General features: G+C 47.4%; 1 protein-coding gene across 1 annotated transcript; it reads left to right on the forward strand.

Moving 5' to 3' along the window:
- Positions 1–5,290: 5,290 nt before the first annotated feature.
- Positions 5,291–15,281, forward strand: LOC144602972 (putative G-protein coupled receptor 139). The gene is made up of 5 exons (XM_078416096.1): positions 5,291–5,476; positions 6,264–6,433; positions 9,661–9,761; positions 12,130–12,992; positions 15,192–15,281. The coding sequence occupies exons 1-5, from the start codon at positions 5,291–5,293 to the stop codon at positions 15,279–15,281; spliced, it is 1,410 nt and encodes a 469-aa protein (XP_078272222.1).
- Positions 15,282–19,753: the final 4,472 nt, after the last annotated feature.

A 19,753-nucleotide genomic window follows, 5' to 3' on the forward strand; every position in this document is an offset into this window, starting at 1 on the left:
TAGATTTCATGCATTCCCGGTTTATGATGATTAAATAATATTTTGTGTTCTGGGCAATGTCTAAGCGAAATGTTCTGGACTAGTTTTCCGCGCAAAGAGTGGTGGGCGTCTGAAACGCGCTGCCGATGATGGTCGTGGAATCAGACATGATGGGGGAGTTTAAACTATTTTCAGACAGGCAGGTAGATGTGCAGGAAATAAAGGCATATGAAACACGTGCTGGCAGAGGAGTTTAGTTTAGCTTGGCATCATGTTGAACAGGGATCTTTTTCGCCGAGTGGCTTGTTCCTATGCTTTACTGTTCTATGTGCTAGGAAAGGTGACAGACGTGGAAGCATCCAATGTGTACGAAGGAACTGCAGATGCTGTTTACGCCGGACACAGACACAACAGACTCGTGTAACTCAGCGGGTCAGGCAGCATCTCCGGAAAAGAGGCATAGGTTACATTTCAGGTCGAGAATCTTTACCAGACTCTTTTCTGAAGCAGGCTCTCCAACCGAAACGCCACCTACTACTTTTCTCCAGGGGCATCCAGTGCACTAATTCTGCTGGTATTTATTCACAAAATGTTGAAGTAACTCAGCAGGTCAGGCAGCATCTCGGGAAAGAAGGAATTGGTGACGTTTCGGGTCGAGACCCTTCTTCAGACTGATGTCAGGGGGGCGGGACAAAGGAAGGATATAGGTGGAGACAGGAAGATAGAGGGAGATCTGGGAAGGAGGAGGGGAAGGGAGGGACAGAGGAACTATCTAAAGTTGGAGAAGTCGACGTTCATACCACCGGGCTGCAAACTGCCCAGGCGAAATATGAGGTGCTGTTCATGCAATTTCCGGTGGGCCTCACTATGGCACTGGATGAGCCCCATGACAGAAAGGTCAGACTGGGAATGGGAGGGGGAGTTGGAGTGCTCGGCCACCGGGAGTTCAGTTTGCTCAATGCGGACCTAGCGCAGGTGTTCGGCGAAGCGATTGCCGAGCCTGCGCTTGGTTTCGCCGATGTAAATAAGTTGACATCTAGAGCAGCGGATGCAATAGATGAGGTTGGAGGAGGTGCAGGTGAACCTTTGTCTCACCTGGAAAGACTGTTTGGGTCATTGGATGGAGTTGAGGGGGGAGGTAAAGGGACAGGTGTTGCATCTCGTGCGGTTGCAGGGGAAAGTGCCCGGGGTTGGGGTGGTGTGGGTAGGAAGGGACGAATCGACCAGGGAGTTACGGAGGGAACGGTCTCTGCGGAACGCAGAGAGGGGACGGGGTGGAAAGATATGGCCAGTGGCGGGGTCCCGTTGTAGGTGACGGAAATGTTGGCGGGTGATTTGTTGGATCCGCTGGCTGGTGGGGTGGAAGGTGAGAACGAGGGGGATTCTGTCCTTGTTGCGAGTGGGGGGAGGGGGAGCAAGAGCGGAGCTGCGGGATGTGGAAGAGACCCTAGTGAGAGCCTCACGTATAATGGAGGAGGGGAAGCCCCGTTTCCTGAAGAACGAGGACATCTCTGAAGCCCTAGTGTGAAACACCTCATCCCGGGCGCAGATGCGGCGTAGATGGAAGAATTTGGATTAGGGGATAGACCTTTTGCAGGGGACCGGGTGGGAAGAAGTGTAGTCCAGATAGCTGTGCGAGTCAGTGGGTTTATAGTAAATGTCCGTTACTAATCTGTCTCCTGTGATGGAGATGGTGAGGTCCAGAAACGGGAAGGGGATGTCGGAGATAGTCCAGGTATATTTAAGGGCAGGATGGAAATTGGAGGTGAAGTGTTTGATGTCAGTGAATTCTGCATGGGTACAAGTGGTAGCACCAATGCAGTCGTCGATGTAGCGGAGGTAGAGTTCGGGGATGGGGCCGGTGTCATGTTTGACTAATCTTCTTGAATTTTTTGAAGAGGTTACCAGGGAAATTGATAAGGGCAAGGCTGTGGATGTTGTCTATATGGACTTCAGTAAGGCATTTGACAAGGTTCCACATGGAAGGTTGATTAAGAAGGTTAAATCGTTGGGTATTAATAGTGAGGTTGCAAGATGGATTCAACAATGGCTGAATGGGAGATACCAGAGGGTAACGGTTGACAATTGTATGTCAGGTTGGAGGCCAGTGTCTAGTGGAGTGCCCCAAGGATCTGTGTTGGGTCCACTGTTGTTTGTCATTTACATTAATGATCTGGATGATGGTGTGGCAAATTGGATTAGTAAATATGCAGATGATACTAAGATAGGTGGAGTAGTTGATAGTGAGGTAGATTTTCAAAGTCTACAGAGAGACTTGGGCCTTTTGGAAGGGTGGGCTGAAAGATGGCAGATGGAGTTTAATGCTGATAAGTGTGAGGTGCTGCATTTTGGTAGGACAAATCAAAATAGGACGTACAGGGTAAATGGTAGGGAATTGAGGAATGCAGTGGAACAGAGGGATCTGGGAATAACTGTGCATTGTTCCCTGAAGGTGGAATCTCATGTGGATAGGGTGGTGAAGAAGGCGTTTGGTATGCTTGCCTTTATAAATCAGAGCATCGAGTATAGAAGTTGGGATGTAATGTTGAAATTGTACAGGGCATTGGTGAGGCCAAATCTGGAGTATGGTGTGCAGTTCTGGTCGCCAAATTATAGGAAGGATGTCGACAAAATGGAGAGGGTACAGAGGAGATTTACTAGAATGTTGCCTGGGTTTCAGCACTTAGGCTACAGAGAGAGGTTGAACAGGTTGGGTCTTTATTCTTTGGAGCGTAGAAGGTTGAGGGGGGACTTGATAGAGGTTTTTAAAATTTTGAGAGGGACGGACAGAGTTGACGTGGGTAGGCTTTTCCCTTTGAGAGTGGGGAAGATTCCAACAAGGGGACATAGCTTCAGAATTGAGGGACAAAGGTTTAGGGGTAACATGAGGGGGAACTTCTTTACTCAGAGGGTTGTGGCTGTATGGAATGGGCTTCCGGTGGAAGTGGTGGAGGCTGGCTCGATTTTATTATTTAAGAGTAAATTGGATAGGTATATGGATAGGAGGGGATTGGAGGGTTATGGTCTGAGTGCAGGTAGATGAGACTAGGTCAGGGAGAATGGTCAGCGTGGACTGGTAGGGCCGGACAGGCCTGTTTCCATGCTGTAGTTGTTATATGTTATATGTGTACGCCCGGAACAGGGATTGTTCGACGTACCCGACAAAGAGGCAGGCTTAGCTAGGGCCCATGCGAGTGCCCATAGCTACGCCTCTGGTTTGGAGGAAGTGGGAGGAGTCAAAGGAGAAGTTGTTGAGGGTAAGAACCACCTCTGCTAGGCGGAGGAGAGTGTTGGTCGATGGGGATTACCTGTCAAATTTAGAGTTATACCAAACCAGTTAAACTACAAACCTGTACGACTTTGGGCTATGGGAGGAAACGGAAGATCGCGGAGAAAACTCACGCAGGTCACGGCGAGAACGTAGAAACTCCGCACCAGTAGTCAGTATCGAAACCGGGTCTCTGGCGCCGGAATGCAGCAACTCTACCGCGACGCCCCTAATCCATCATAATTCTGGCAAACCTTTTCTTCAGCTCCCTCTCCACCTCCCCCCCCCCACCCCACCACACGTCCGATTCCTCCCCATCGTTGCTGAAATTGTGTTCCCACAACTATACCCAACACCACAAATTGTGGACACCCTATCTTTGTCAGTCGTTACAAAGAGCATAACCCCGCAATCATTAGAACTAATTTCCATTTGCCATTGCTCAGCCATTTTTACTAGCCGATCAATACCATCCTGCAGCCAATCATCAATATTCCCAGATATTTGCTGATATCAACAGATTTACTGACACTCTCCCGCAGTGCTCACATATAATACATAAAATTACCAGCACCAAACCTTTTCAGGTGTAACTGGACATAGACTTCTCAATTAAAAAAGCACGTGTCAAAATTAGCCTGAACCGCGCTGCCAGAGGTGGCGGTGGAGACGGTGTGATAAAAGAGGCTTTTGTATAAACACGTGGGTATGCAAGGAATGGAGAGGTATGAATTCTGTGCAGCAACATACGATTTGTTCAGATTGACATTGTGTGTGGTACAGGTAGAGAGGGTCGAAGCCTCTGTTGCCACGCGGTGCTTCTTTGTAATATGTTTTAGAATGAATGGTGATCCCCAGACAGTATTAAGCACGGGAGAGTCATTGATGTGCACGTCTATGGATCTCAGAAAGTGGGAAGCATATCTTGGTGAAGATATTCACTGGAGTTTAGAAGGATGAGAGGGGATCTTATAGAAACATATAAAATTATAAAAGGACTGGACAAGCTGGATGCAGGAAAAATGTTCCCAATGTTGGGGTAGTCCATAACCAGGTGCCACAGTCTTAGAATAATGGGGAGGCCATTTAGAACTGAGGTGAAAACATCGAGCCAAATCACTGGATGGATTTAAGAGAGAGTTAGATAGAGCTCTAGGGGCTAGTGGAATCAAGGGATATTGGGAGAAGGAGGGCACGGGTTATTGATTGGGGACGATCAGCCATAATCACAATGAATGGCGGTGCTGGTTCGAAGGGCCGAATGGCATCCTCCTGCACCTATGTTCTATGTTTCTATGTAAGAAGGCTTCCGTGATGCTTGCCTACATATTATTTCATTGCTGATCGCGTTACTGACCAGGGAGTATACCATGGCGATATTGTGAGATGAAATACTTGAAGGTACGTCTACTGGGGCCTCAGGGGTTGAGATCAAAAATTTAAAAAGGAGCATAACTCTAATGGGATCAAATTATAGACCACCCACCAGCCAACGGGATATAGTGTGTCAGATATGTGGACAGATTGCGGAAGGATACAAGAACCACAGCGTTGTTGTAGTGGGTGATTTTAACCCCACACTGCCTGGGACTTCCTCAGTGCAAGAGCAACAGACGGCAAATGACTAATTAGGTGTATCCAATAAGGTTTCCTTAAACAGTGTGTGGATAGTTGGATTTGAGGAGGGACCGTACTAGAGATTGTATTGCAAAACGAGTTTGGCCAGGTGACTGGTGTTGCGGTGGAAGAGCATTTTGGAGGTTGTGACTATAACTCCATAAGTTTTAAGATAGTTTTAAATCGGGAAATGACTGCATGTGGTGGTGGGGTTGGTGGGGTGGGGAGGGGGGCTTAATATATTGGTGCAAAAAAGTTTACGTTCGTTAGGCAGGAACCAGGGAGGGTAGATTTGGAGCAGTTGTTATTGGGTACGTCCACGCCTGAAAAGTGGGAGTTGTTTAAAGGCCAGCTGATCAAAGTGCAGGATCCGCATGTTCCAGTAGGGAGGGTTGTGATAAGAACGTCAGAGAAAGGGAATCGTGAATGGCCAAGGAGGCTGCAAATGTGGTCAGGAGGAAAACGGAAGCGTGTGTCATGTGCAATAGGTTGGCTTCTGATAGAATTAATGAGGAGTACAAAGCGAGCAGGAAAGAACTCAAGTGGGTGTTGAGAAGGGCCAGAAGCGGTGATGAAATGTCATTGGCGAATCGGATGAAGGAAAATCACAAGGCAAGATGAGTGTTTTTCATCTGTATTCACCGTGGAGAAGGACGGAGGACAGCGAGATCAGTGTGGAGAATACCATTGTGCAAGGGCAGTTTGTGGAGAAGGTGGCGCTGAGGCTCTTGAGGAACAAGTCCCCAGGGCCTAATGGAATCTGTACAAGATTATGAATGAATGGATAATATATTGTCACCTGTGACAATTCACAGTGACATTCGTTGCTGCCGTACCCACGGTATGCAAATAGTCGCCACATCAGGGCGCTGACAAAGATACAGATTATACACAGTAACAGCCCCAGGTCCCCACGCGGGCTCTGACCACACCGACTACGCCGGCGGCGGGCTGCGACCCGCGGGGGCTCCGGACTCGGCTATTCTGCAGCTCGCCAGGAGGCATTATTGAAGGAGGCAAGAGAGGGGATTGCAGGGAATTTGACCAGGAACTTTATTTCTTCCCAGCTACACGTGAGATCCAGGGGGACTGGACAGAGTGCAGTGTTGTTCCTTTCCATAAGAAGGAAAATAGTTAGAGTCAGCTAATTATGGGCCGGTGAGCTTCGTGACAGTGGCAGGAAAACTATTGGAAAGAACTCTTCGCCTTACGTAATCCTCAATTTCGGAGGAGAATGGCCGAATTAGGAATAGCCAGCACGGCTTTGTACACGGAAGATCATGTCTTACTAACTACTTGGGGTGCTTTTTTGAGGCGATGCGAAAGAGATTGATGGAGGTGGGATGGTTGACGTAGGCATGGATTTTACTATAGCTTTTGATAAGGTTCCACATGGCAGATTGATCCGACAGAAATGTCGGAGGATGATGTGTTGGATCTGAAGGCTGGTGTGGTTAAAGGTGAGGAGCAAGGAGATTCTACCCCTGTTCCGTCTGGGGAGAGTGGGAGCAAGAATGGGAATGTGGGGCTCAGTGGAGCGGAGAGTGAGGGATCCAGCTATGACAGAAGGTACAAAAAGACGTTCACTGAAGAATGAGGACATCTCTAATGTGCTAGAATGGAAAGTCTGATCTTGGGTACCAATGTGGGGGAGACGGAAGAATGCTTCTTTGCAACACGTAGTGTGGGAGTCAGTGTAATCCGGATTACTGTCGGAGGAGGTAGGTTTATAGCAGACATCAGCACATAGGCTGTACCCTGTGATGGAGACAGAGAGACCAAGAAATGGGGGAGAGGTGTCCGAGATGGTCCAGGTGAATCTACGGGCAGGGTGGAAATTGCTGATGACGTTCACGAAGTCTACGAATTCTGCACGGGAGCAGGGGCGGCCCCGATGCAGCCGTGGATGTAGGGGAGAAGGAGTTGGGGGGATATGGCCAGTGTACGCCTGAAACAAGGACTGATCGGCATAACTAACAAACGGGCAGGCACAGCTGGAGACCATACGAGTGCCCGGAGCTACAAGTTTAACTAGTGGACAGTGACAGAAGTCGAAAGGGAAGTTGTTGAGAGGGCGAACAAGTTCCACCAGGGGAAGGGGGGTATTTGTGGAAATTGGGTCTCTGGCGCAGGGTGAAACGGGGGGGGGGGGGGGGGGGGGGCTTGAAACCTTCCTATTGGGGGGGGGGGGTGGAGGTGCAGAGGGAGCGGGCACCCGTGGAGCAGATGAGGCAATGCGGGCCAAGAATTTGTAAGCAAGTAAAGTGTTGAAAGGCGTGTGGCACGTCTCGGATGTAGGTGTGGAGCCTCTGGACGAGGGGGCATAGGATGGAATCGAGGTTTGTGGAGATGAGGTTAGTGGGGCTGGAGCAGGCAGAGACCATGGGCCTGCCAGGGCAGTCCTGTTTGTGGAGGAGATAGAAGCGGGCAGTGCGGGGCTGGGGAGCGTTACGTTTAGAGACTGTGGATGGCGTTCGCCAGAGGATAGGGGATAAGAAACACTATGGGAGATGAAGGCCTGGTGTTCCTCTATGAGGGCACTGGTATTGGGATAGGTATGAAGAAATGTCCGAGCGCTGGCGCCTGGCCTCAGCACGGTAAATTGTGTGTGTGTGTGTGTGTGTGTGTGTGTGTGTGTGTGTGTGTGTGTGTGTGTGTGTGTGTGTGTGTGCGTGCGTGCGTGCGTGCGTGTGTGTGTGTGTGTGTGTGTGTGTGTGTGTGTGTCGCTGTGTGGGGCTGTGTGGGGCTGTGTGTGTGAGGGTGTGTGGCGGTGTGGGGGTGTGGCTGTGTGTGGGTGTGTGTGTGTGGGGGTGTAGCTGTGTGTGGGGGTGCGTGTGGGGGTGTGGCTGTGTATGTGTGGGGGTGTGAGTGGGGGTGTGGCTGTGTATGTGTGGGTGTGTGTGTGGGTGTATGTGTGTGTGTGTGCGTGTCTGTGCGTATGTGATTGTGTCCGTATGGCTGTGTGCCTGTGTGTGTGGGTGTGTGTGGGGTGTGTGTGGGGTGTGGGGTGTGTGTGGGTGTGTGTGTGCGTAGGGCTGTGTGTGTGTGTGTGGGGGTGGGTGTGGGGTGTGTGTAGGGGTGTGTGTGCGTAGGGTTGTGTGTGTCTATGTGTGTGTGTGTGTGTGTGTGTGTGTGTGTGTGGGTGGGTGTGGGTGTGTATGTGTGGGGGTGTGTGTGCGTAGGGCTGTGTGTGTGTGGGTGTGTGTGTGTGGGGGTGTGTGTGGGGGTGTAGCTGTGTGTGTGTGGGGGTGTGTGTGGGGGTGTGTGTGGGGGTGTGGCTGTGTGTGGGGGTGTGTGCGGGGGTGTGGCTGTGTGTGTGTGGGGGTGTGTGTGGGGGTGTAGCTGTGTGTGTGTGTGGGGGTGTAGCTGTGTGTGTGTGGGGGAGGGGTGTGGGGGTGTGTGTGCGTATGGCTGTGTGTGTGTGGGGGGTGTGTGTGGGTGTGTGTGAGGGTGTGTATGGGGGTCTGAGTGCGTAGGGCTGTGTGTGTGGGGTGTGTGTGGGGTGTGAGTGCGTGTGGCTGTGTGTGTGTGTGTGGGGGGGGGTGTGGGTGGGTGTGGGTGTATGTATCTATGTATAAAAATATATGTATTTTTGCAGCTAATATCTTCAAGGAGATGACCATTGTGGGCTCCGCCTTTCCCTGATCATCCTTGATAGCTTTAATTTGGTCTTTTCCATATCTTTCATTCATTTGTTTGATGTACCTTTTCATTTTCTCTCATTTTCCCTCTCCGCTGACTCTCAGTCTGAAGAAGGGTCTCGACCCAAATCGTCACCTCTACCTTTTCTCCAAAGATGCTGCCTGGCCCACTATTACTCCAGCTATGTGAGCCTATCTTTTGTATGTATATGCATATGTACGTGTATATCCATTTGTATTTACACACCTATCTACATACAGGCCATCGTGAGGCTGGTTTGCACAAGATTCCAGAAAATGAGGACTCCTGTGTCTCTAAATGTCGCTGTCCAGTAGATTCTTCACTCATGTCAACTTGGATCATTGTATTAATTACTTAGACGTTCTTTTAGGAAGGAGATGAGGACGAATTTCTTTAGTCGGAGGGTGGTGAATCTGTGCCATAGAAGGCTGTGGAAGCGAAGATAGTTGATATATTTAAGGCAGAGATAGATAGATTATTGATTATTGTCAGATGTTATGGGGAGAAGGAAGGGGAATTGGGTTAGGAGGGAGAGATAGATCAGCCATGATTGAACGGCGGGGTTGACGATGGGCTAATTCTGCTCCTATAATTAATGACCTTATGATCTTATGATTTTGAGAATAAAGAAGCAATCTCGATGCACGAGAGAGAAAGGTTTCTAATGTCCCTGATTCTGCGGATCTATTGTCATACTGTACGATAAGATAGAACTTTATTCATCGCCGGAATACAATTGGCCTCCCAACAGTCATAACACCCAACAAGGTACACGAAAACTTGGAATTATAATTAAATTAAAAACGAAAAAGTGAAAGGTTAAAAAAAAGACAATATACATGTCTATAGGTTTCTGCAAGGTCCTCGCACGCGTCTGCAAAAATAGATCCGCAAATCGAGATATTTTTTTTGCATAACAAGAGGAGAATTCTGTCAGATTATGAAACGTGTATTTCTAATTAAAATTCTCTCCCTTGCTTCATTTCGGCGGAAAATATTGCGCACTATCTTAATTAGTAGTGTAATCGTTTAAGTAACTGCCACTAATCCCAATCATTTTACGCTGCTAATGAATGACTAGATTTCTCCCGGGTATAAACTGCGACATTTAAAAACGGGCTATTCCCCGATAGCACTGACTGGAAAGGCGGCGTCTCTGCTAGTATGAAACAGCCGGTAATAATTCAGATAGAAAACATCTACTATCCGATCCTTGCCATCATCGGCGTTCCCGGTAAGCTGCTGTTAACCTTTTCGTTGTGTCGGCTGTGTTGTTAAATGGAAGTCTGCTCTTAATTGTCTGTTTGATTAAGTATTGGCAGTCAAATTCTCACCGACATGTAACGAGCGAAAATAGCGTCCATCGTGTTTCATTCAGCGACAGAGCATGGAAACAGGTCCTCAGGCCCACCGATAAACGACCACCCGTGGACTCGTTCTGTCCGAGATATCAGGGACAATTTACCGAAGCCAATTAATCTACAAACCCGCACGCCTTTGGAAAGTTGGAAGAAACTGGAGGACCCGGAGAAGACCAACGTGGTCACAGGCAGAACGTTCCAACTCCGTACAGACAGACCCCGTAGTTGGGACCGACTTGGGGTCACCAGCGCGGTAAGGCAACTACATTATCGCTGCGCCACCGTGCCGCCCCGGTACAATGATAGGGATCAATTAATCTGAAGACCCAATGGGCAGCGGTGGAGTTGTTGCCTCACTGCGCCAGAGACCGTGTTCGATCCTGACTGCGGGTGCTTGCCGATACGGAGTTTATACGTTCTCCACGTGACCGGCTTGGGATTTTGCCCGATGCTCCGGTTTACCCCGACATTCCAAAGACGTACAGGTTTCCAGGTTAATTTGGCTTGGACACGTTGGAGGCAGGAAGCATGTTCCCAATGTCGGGGAAGTCCAGAACCAGGGGGCACAGTTTAAGAATAAGGGGTAGGCCATTTAGAAAAGGGATGAGGAAAAATCTTTTCAGTCAAAGAGTTGTAAATCTGTGGAACTCTCTGCCTCAGAAGGCAGTGGAGGCCAATTCTCTGAATGCATTCAAGAGAGAGCTAGATAGAGTTCTGAAGGATAGCGGAGTCAGGGGGTACGGGGAGAAGGCAGGAACAGAGTACTGACTAAGAATGATCAGCCATGATCACATTGAATGGCGGTGCTGGCTCGAAGGGCCGAAGGGCCGAATGGCCTCGTCCTGCACCTGTTGTCTATTGTCTAGTGTCTATTGTCTATTGGCTTCGGTAAAGATTGTAAATTGCCACCACTGAGTGTTGGGTAGTGCTACTGTGCTACTGTGCGCGGATCGCTGGTCGTCGCGGACTCGATGGTTCCCCGTGCTGAACATCCAAACTGCATTAAACCACATCTCCGTAATTTAGAGCCCGGGCATTGGACTGGAATGGCAGGTCTCCAGTCATGCGTCTATGCGAAGTATCGATGGGAATGATTGGCAAAATTGGACATTCATGGGATTCTTCAAGGCTGTAGTGGAACGTGGAAGGATAAGGTCATTCCACTTTCTTTCTGCCGTAGATATCCCGCCGCGCTCCTCAAACAATATCCGGCTCACTACGGATAATTCACGGGGGTTGTTGCTCCCACACTGAATTGGTTCTGTCCGTAGAAGCCAAGTGTTCCGCACGTTCACTTATCCCAACTATGTGAACAAACCCGGAATAGACACAAAGTGCTGGACCAACTCACCGGGACAGGCAGCATCCTTGGATAGAGGGAATCGGTGATGCCCCGGGCCAAGACACTTCCTCAGACTGAGAAGGACTCAAAGTCTCAGGAGGTGTATCGACCCGAGGTGCTATGCATTCCTCCTATCCAGGGATTCTGCCTGTATAGTTTCTGTAGCTGCCTGTACAGTTGGTTTCCTCCGAGTGCTCGCATTTCCTCCGACATCTCAAAAACGTGCAGGTTTGTAGGTTATTTGGTCTCTGTAAAATTGTCCATAGTGCTTGGGAAGTGGATGCGACAGTGGGATAACATAGAACTAGTGTGAGCGGCTGATCGATAGGCGCCGTGCATTCGGTGGGCCGAAGGGCCTGTTTCAATCCTGTACCCTTCAATCAATCAAGATGTGGAGAGATATAGAATGAAAGATATGCAAAAAGTAAAGACGATAAAAGAAACAGCGCCGTTGTTAGCTGTTTGCTGGGTGAGGATTCGTTCAAACAAATGGCCTGTTTCCTTTTACTTTTTTACTTTATTGCATACATTTTTTGCATATCTTTCTTTCATTTATTCTATATCTCTACATCACTGTCTATATCTCTCGTTTCCGTTCCCCCCTGACTCACAGTCTGAAGAAGGGTCTCGACACGAAACGTCACTTGTCTCTTTTCTCCAGATATGCTGGCTGTCACGCTGAGTTACTCCGCTTTTTGTTTCTATCGTCAGGTTTGTAACTTAAACAATTTCTGTCAATTGTCCCGAGTTATAAGATAAAACTAGTGTGAACGTGTGACCGTTGGTCGGCGTGGTCTCGGTCTTTATTTGCAAGCTCTATCTTTAAAGTAAACTAAATTAAACTTCCTCTAAGACCAGTGCCGGCTGGTAAAGTCATTTTAATTTCGTCTTTCCTACAGCAAATTTGTTTGCAATCGTCATTCTCTCCCGGGGAAAGTGTGGTCTCTCCAAATGCATCACCCGCTACCTTATATCCATGGCCGTGGGTGATTTAATGGTTCTGATCTTCGAGGTAATTCTCTACGAGATTAAAGATGGCTATTTCCCCTATTCATTCCTCAACTTAACTCCCGTTTGCAGCGTCAACCTAACCTTGCTTTTTATGTCCATTGATTGCTCTGTCTGGCTAACGGTGACTTTCACCTTCGATCGATTTGTTGCTATTTGTTGTCAAAAGTTACGAGGAAAATATTGCACTGAGAAAACCGCAGCTTTGGTGATAGCAGTGGTATGTTCCCTGAGTGTTATTGAAAATATCCCAATGTATTTTGTGTACGTACCTCGAGAAATAATAGACAACGTGGCTTGGTCCTGTGGCGGAACCCCAGACTTCTACACCTCACCGTTATGGGTAGCATTTTGGTGGTTCGAAACTATCTTAACCCCATTTACACCATTCTTACTGATCATGCTTCTAAACGCCCTGACTATCAGACACATTATACACGCCAACAGAGTGAGGAGCGGTCTCCGAGCGAACAAGAAGGACGAGAGCGGCGCGGATCAAGAGGTGGAGAACAGAAGGAAGTCCATCATTCTATTGCTGGCCGTATCCGGCAGCTTCATACTACTGTGGATGGTAATATTCGTGTGCTTCATCAGTGTACGCTTTACAGACGTTCAGCTTTTAGCAACAGCTTACGACGACCCATTTACCATTGCTGAGCTGTCCGGATACATGCTGAGGTGTCTGAGTGCCTGCACCAACACGTTTATTTACGCGGTGTCACAGACGAAATTCAGGGAAGAGTTAAAAAACCTGGTTAGGAGTCCATTCGTGTTTTTGTCCAATTCAATATAATATTTTTAACGTCTCACTGAAACCACAATTCATTTCAAAGTGACGATGTATCCGTGTTATTTTATTGCATCCTGTGATAGACACAAATGATAGAGTAATTCAGCGGGGCACGCAGCATCTCCGAATAGAAGGAATGGGTTACTCCAGCTTTTTGTGTCTGCCTTCGGTTTAAAGTAGCATTTGCAGTTCCTTCCTACATAGTCCATCTAAGGTAGTCCCAATTGCCTCCGTTTGGTCCATGTTATCTTAAACATTTCCTATCAATGTAATGGTCCAAATATCTATTTAATGCTGTACAGAACCCACCTCAACCACTTACTTTGGCATCTCATTCCATTTTCTCAGCATTCTCGACATAAAAAGTCACCCGTTATGTTCCCATTACATCCTCTCTCTCTCTCTCTCTCTCTCTCTCTCTCTCTCTCTCTCTCTCTCTCTCTCTCTCTCTCTCTCTCTCTCTCTCTCTCTCTCTCTCTCTCTCTCTCTCTCTCTCTCTCTCTCTCTCTCTCTCTCTCTCTCTCTCTCTCTCTCTCTCTCTCTCTCTCTCTCTCTCTCTCCTCTCTCTCTCTCTATCTCTCTCTCTCTCTCGCATCCTCTCTCTCTCGCATCCTCTCTCTCTCGCATCCTCTCTCTCTCGCATCCCTTTCTCTCTTGCATCCTCTCTCTCTCGCATCCTCTCTCTCTCGCATCCTCTCTCTCTCGCATCCTTTCTCTCTCGCATCCTCTCTCTCTCTCGCCATCCTTTCTCTCTCGCATCCTCTCTCTCTCGCATCCTCTCTCTCTCGCATCCTCTCTCTCTCGCATCCTCTAGTTTTTGAATCCCAAACCCCGGGAAAAGACTTTCTTCATTCACCCTATCTCGGCCCCTCGTGATTTTATATACTTCCATCACATCACACCTCAGCCTCCTGCACCAATTCCCATTGAGAGCTGATAGGTGGCTTGGCACCCGTTGGAAAACCACGCGGTCACAGGTAGAACATGCAAACTCCACACAGGCAGCACCTGAGGTCAGATTCAAACTGAGATGTAGTGCATGTTGCTAGGGGGGCATAGGCGAATATTATTGGGGGCCTGTTAGACATATTTGTTGGCCCCTAGTGGTACGGCACAGGACTGATCGAGGTAATTACAGCGCCGAAGACCCGAGTTCGATCCTGACCACGGCTGCTGTCTGTTCGGAGTTTGTACGTCCTCCCTGTGGCCGCGGTGGGTTTTCTCATGGTGCTCTGCTTTGATCCTGCTTTGCTCATAGAGTCATAGAGTCATACAGTGATACTGTGTGGAAACTGGCCCTTCGGCCCCAAGTTGCCCCCATCGGCCAACATGTCCCAGCTACCTTCTTCGCACCTGATTGCTTTTGGTCCATATCCCTCCAAACCTGTCCCATCCATGTCAAAGTGTTCCTTAAACGTAGGGATAGTCCCTGCCTGAACTACCTTCCCTGCTAGCTCGTTCCATACACCCACCACCCTTTGTGTGGAAAAAGTTACCCCTCAGATTCCTATTAAATCTTTTCCTCTTCACCTTGAACCTATGTCATCTGGTCCTCGAATTCCTTACTATGGGCAAGACATTCTGTGCATCTACCTGATTTATTCCTCTTGTGATTCAATACACAGCTGATTGAGTTGTCCAAAGAGATAATAAAACGCATTCATGGACTTCAGACAAGGTCTTACAGGGAAAGGTGCTCGAAATGTTGAGAGTCAATGGGATCCAGAGTTGGGAAATTAATTCAAAATTAGCTTGGGAACAGGAGGTAGAGATAATGGTTGAGAGTTGAACAGATCGTATATTGAATAGAACATGAGGTGACTAGACCGGGCAGACGCACCAGCCTCTTGCCCAGCATATTGGAATCAAGAAACAGAGGACATTATTTTAAGGTGAATGGGGGATTTTTAAAGAGGAATATGAGGGGTTATTTTTTCACACAATAGCGATTTTATGGATCGTTAGGTCCAGATTAAGGTGACAGTGGAGCGGGCAGCCTAATGCCCTGCAGCAGCTGGGGCTCGTTTAGATTGGGCAATGCTCAATACGGTTATGTACGCAGGTCGGACTTGGCCTGGAGCGGCACACAGCGGAATGTAGCGGCGCAGCAGGGTTGGACGACATTAACAGTATTACCTGACCAGGCCAACCCCTGCAACTCAGACCCAGTCGCATCACCAGGACAATGGACCAAGTTCAGTCTCTGACATTTCAAACAACTCGGAACTTGAAGGGTACGAGTGGTGCCGGTAACCTGGGAACACTTGTATGTTACCTCAGTAGAATCTACTATTCCTCATCCCTTTTACTTAAGTATAACTGTGCCAACGTGTATTGGGATTGTTACTGAACTCTACGCAAAAATATAATTTCACTGTCCCGAGGAACATGTGACAATAAAGTACCATTGTGCTCATATTCTATGTTCTAATTTGTGTATTAACAGAGAGAGAAATAAACTGTGCAATAGCATTTGGAATTTAATCCTGATATGAGCCTGGTGATGTACTTTGGGCGAACTAATAAGGAGGCGACACACACAGTGGTTTATGGAACCATATGGGGTAATGCGGAGAGGTATCGGGGTATAAATCCATGGAACGTGAATGTAGCAAACACAAGGTGGTGAAGCTGGCATGTCAGCCCTGGAGCGCAGGAGGGGAGGTCTTCTCGAGATATACATCATGAGAGGAATAGATCAGGTAAACGCACATAGTCTCTTGCCCAGAGTAGGGGAACCAAATACCAGAGGATATAGGTTTAAGACGAGGGAGGGTGGGGTGATTTACTAGGACCTGAGGGGTAACTTTTTTTACACAAAGGGTGGTGGGTGTATGGAACGAGTTGCCGGAGGAGGTAGCTGAGGCAGGTAGTATCACAATGTTTAAGAACATGTAGACAGGCACATGGATAGGACAGGTTGAGAGGGATATGGGCCAAATGCAGGCAGGTGGGACTAGTGCAGATGGGGCATGTTGGTCGATGTGGGCAGGTTGTTTCCACGCTGTATAACTATGGGATACTTCCCAATATTAGGTGCGGCATGGAACATGAGATATGGTGCAACATAACATATAACAGCACAACAGAGCTTTATTTTACATCATAAAAGACTGAGTTTGAAGATGGGTCTCGTCCAGAAACGTCACCCATTCCTGCTCTCCAGAGATGCTGCCTGTTCTGCTCAGTTGCCCCAGCATTTTGTGTCTACCTTCGGTGTATACCAGCATCCGCAGTTCCTTGCAACACATTCATAAAACACTTAGTTCACAGCTGGAGTTGAGTGTACATTTATGGTCATCAAACCACAGAAAGTACCTGACTGCAAGTTAAAGGATGTATAGATGATTCAACGGCGGATGTGATGGAACATATGGATCAGGAGGAGAGACTAAATATGATTAGATACCTGAAGATGCTGAGGCGGAATCAGGTCGATCTTCGCAACGTTTTCATGGGCGTTGATGGTGTTAGACTGGATAATGATAATAATGAGGTTACAGTCGCAATATTAATTTCTTTTGTCGTGTTTAATGGCGACTTTCGACATGGACGCGCTCTATTTATTTATTTATCTATTTATTTATTTATCTATCCATTTATCTATTTATTTATTTCTTTACTACCTATTTATCTATTTATTTTTTAATTTATCTATCTATTTATTTATCTATTTATCTATTTATCTATCTATTTATTTATTTATTTATTTATTTATTTATTTATTTATTTATTCTTCTATTTGTTTATTTATTCATCTATTTATTGATCTATTTATTTATTTATTTATTTATTTATTTATCTGTCTATTTATCTATTTATTCATTTATTCATCTATTTATTTATTTATTTATTTATCTATCTATCTATCTATCTATCTATCTATCTATCTATCTATCTATCTATCTATCTATCTATCTATCTATCTATCTATCTATCTATCTATCTATCTATCTATCTATCTATCTATCTATCTATCTATCTATCTATCTATCTATCTATCTATCTATCTATCTATTTATTTATTTATTTATTTATTTATCTATCTATCTAGTTATTTATTTATCTATTTATCTATTTATCTATTTATTTATTTATTTATTTATCTATTTATTTATTCCTTTATTTATTTATTTATTTATGTGTCTATTTATTTATCCCTTTATTTATTTATTTATTTATTTATTTATCTGTTTATTTATTTATCTATCTATCTATCTATCTATCTATCTATCTATCTATCTATCTATCTATCTATCTATCTATCTATCTATCTATCTATCTATCTATCTATCTATCTATCTATCTATCTATCTATCTATCTATCTATCTATCTATCTATCTATCTATCTATCTATCTATCTATTTATTTATTTATCTACTTCTTTATTTATTTATTTATTTATCTGCCTATTTTTTAATTTATTTATTTATTTATCTATTTATTTATTTATTTATCTATTTATTTATTTATTTGTTTATTTATTTCAGAATAACCTTTATTTTCATCCAAAAAAGTCTTTTGACGAAATTCCGCTACACACAGTCCAACAAATATGAGCAATAAACATAAGCAATAACACACACAATCATAAACCAACACAAAACAAAGAAAAGAAACATCCATCACAGTGAGTCTCCTCCAATCACCTCCTCACTGTGATGGAAGGACAGTTTGTCTTTTCTCTTCTCTGCCGTCTTCTCCCGCGGTCAGGCTGTTGAAGTTGCCACGTCGGGGCGGACGAGGCTCCCGACATTGAAGCCCCCGCCGGGCGGAGAAAATCCCCGCGATTCGGGGCGGGCGAAAACGCTGCCGCTGCCGGAGCTCCCGATGTCGCCCCCCACCCAGGGGGCTACGAGCTTTCGACGTCCACGCGGCCCGCGGCCGAAGCCTCCGGAGCCTCCGAAGGCGAGTTGCAGCCGCAATCGCAGCGCCACCACAGCCTCCGAAGGCAGCCAGCTCCGCAGATGGTAAGTCCGGTCCGTGTACTCTGCGAACCAGAGCCCAGGTGGTCCCAGCTGGAGGCCGGCAGCTCCAGGTGATTGGCCGATGGTAGGCCGCAGCGGGAACGGAGACACGACCCAGAAACAAAGGTCACGTCACCGTTCGGAAGAGATAATTTTACAGTTCCCCCCCACATAGTAAACAACCACAAAAAAACACTACGTGACATCTAAACACTATAATTAAGACAAAAAACAACCAAACTCCACAGCCAACAATCCACCATTGTGGGCTCCAACGATCTCCGCAAACATCGCTTCTATGGAGCCGGTGGCAAACACTTGGAGAATAATTTCAAGTGGCGCAATGGTAGAGTTGCTGCATTAAATCGCCAGGGACCCGGGTTTGATCCCGACTAAAGGCGCTGTCTATACGGAGTTTGTACGTTCTCCCCGTGACCGCTGGGTTTTCTCCGAGATCTTGGGTTTCCTTCCACATTCCAAGGACATACAAGTTTGTCGGTTAATTGGCTTTGTACAAGTGTACATTGTCCCTAATGTGTAGGGCTAGCATTAGTGTGCGGGGATCGCTGGTCGGTGCGTTCAATCCCACGTTCGAACAAAGCGTGGCCTCACTCTGTAGAAGGCAATCCCTACAAAAATGTGACTTCCCACTTCCAAAAATACAATATTTACCGAAACCAATTAACCTACAATCCTGTCGGTTTTTGGAGTGCGGGAGGAAAACAGAACGTCCGGAGAAAGCGGGGAGAACGTGTAAACTCCGTACAGACAGCACCGTGGTCAGAACCCGGCTCTGGCCCTGTGATGCAGCAACTCTACCGCTACGCCACTGTGTCGATAGATGTGTGCACAATTATGGAGGTATAGAGGTATTAAATACTGGAAGCGATAGGCAGAGGCCCTTGCGGTGCAAGTTCATAGCTCCATGTAAGTGGCAACACAAGCAGAACCAGTGATAAAAAGGTATGTAGTGTGCGTGCCTTCATTGTTGGAGACATTGAATATAAGAGTCAAGTTGTAGCTTTATAGCATTCTGCGTCGGAGAGCAGGGTCGCCGGGCGCTCCCGGCCTATCGCGATTCCGGCAGATTTCCCGACAGCGGTGCAGTCCCGCGGCCGGTCACCGGTTGACGAGTCGCATCCCGCTTGGCGGCGGCTGCACGGTGTTCGTTGGCACCCGCAGACCAGGCGTCTGTGGGCCCGTGGAATCAGAGAAGACGTGACTTCCTTTAACTGATCGTGGAGAGGAGAGCGATGCCGCTGTGGTGCAGAATTTCCTGTGAACCGCCAATGACGGAAGCACTGGCGGGCGGCGCTGCGCCTGAACGGCAGCGGGAGTTGATGCCAACGTGTGGAGACAGTTCCTTCTGTCAAGAGGGGAAGGGCGGGTTGCAGGGTGTGCAGCCGGGGGAGTGAGGGGTGAACACAGGGAGACACTGCGGGATACAGCGGTCCGAGTGAACTGCGGCGTGCGGATGGATTGTGGGATGCGAGAGTGCGGGGTGAGCGGGGCATTGCGGAATACAGTGGTGGGAGTGGGTGCGTGGTCGGTACGGGGCGCGGCGGGAGTGACGGTGTGTAGGGGAGAGTGGGGTGGGGATGGGGGAGTGGGGGTTTAGGGGAGTGTGGGGTGGGGATGGGGGAGTGGAGGTTTAGGGGTGAGTGGGGTGCGGATGGGGTAGTGGGGGTGTGAAGGGGAGAGTGGGGTGCGGATGGGGGAGTGGGGGTTTAGGGGAGTGTGTGGTGGGGAGTGGGGAT

This window comes from Rhinoraja longicauda, chromosome 19, assembly GCF_053455715.1.
Source record: "Rhinoraja longicauda isolate Sanriku21f chromosome 19, sRhiLon1.1, whole genome shotgun sequence".
NCBI classification, from domain to species: Eukaryota; Metazoa; Chordata; class Chondrichthyes; order Rajiformes; family Arhynchobatidae; genus Rhinoraja; species Rhinoraja longicauda.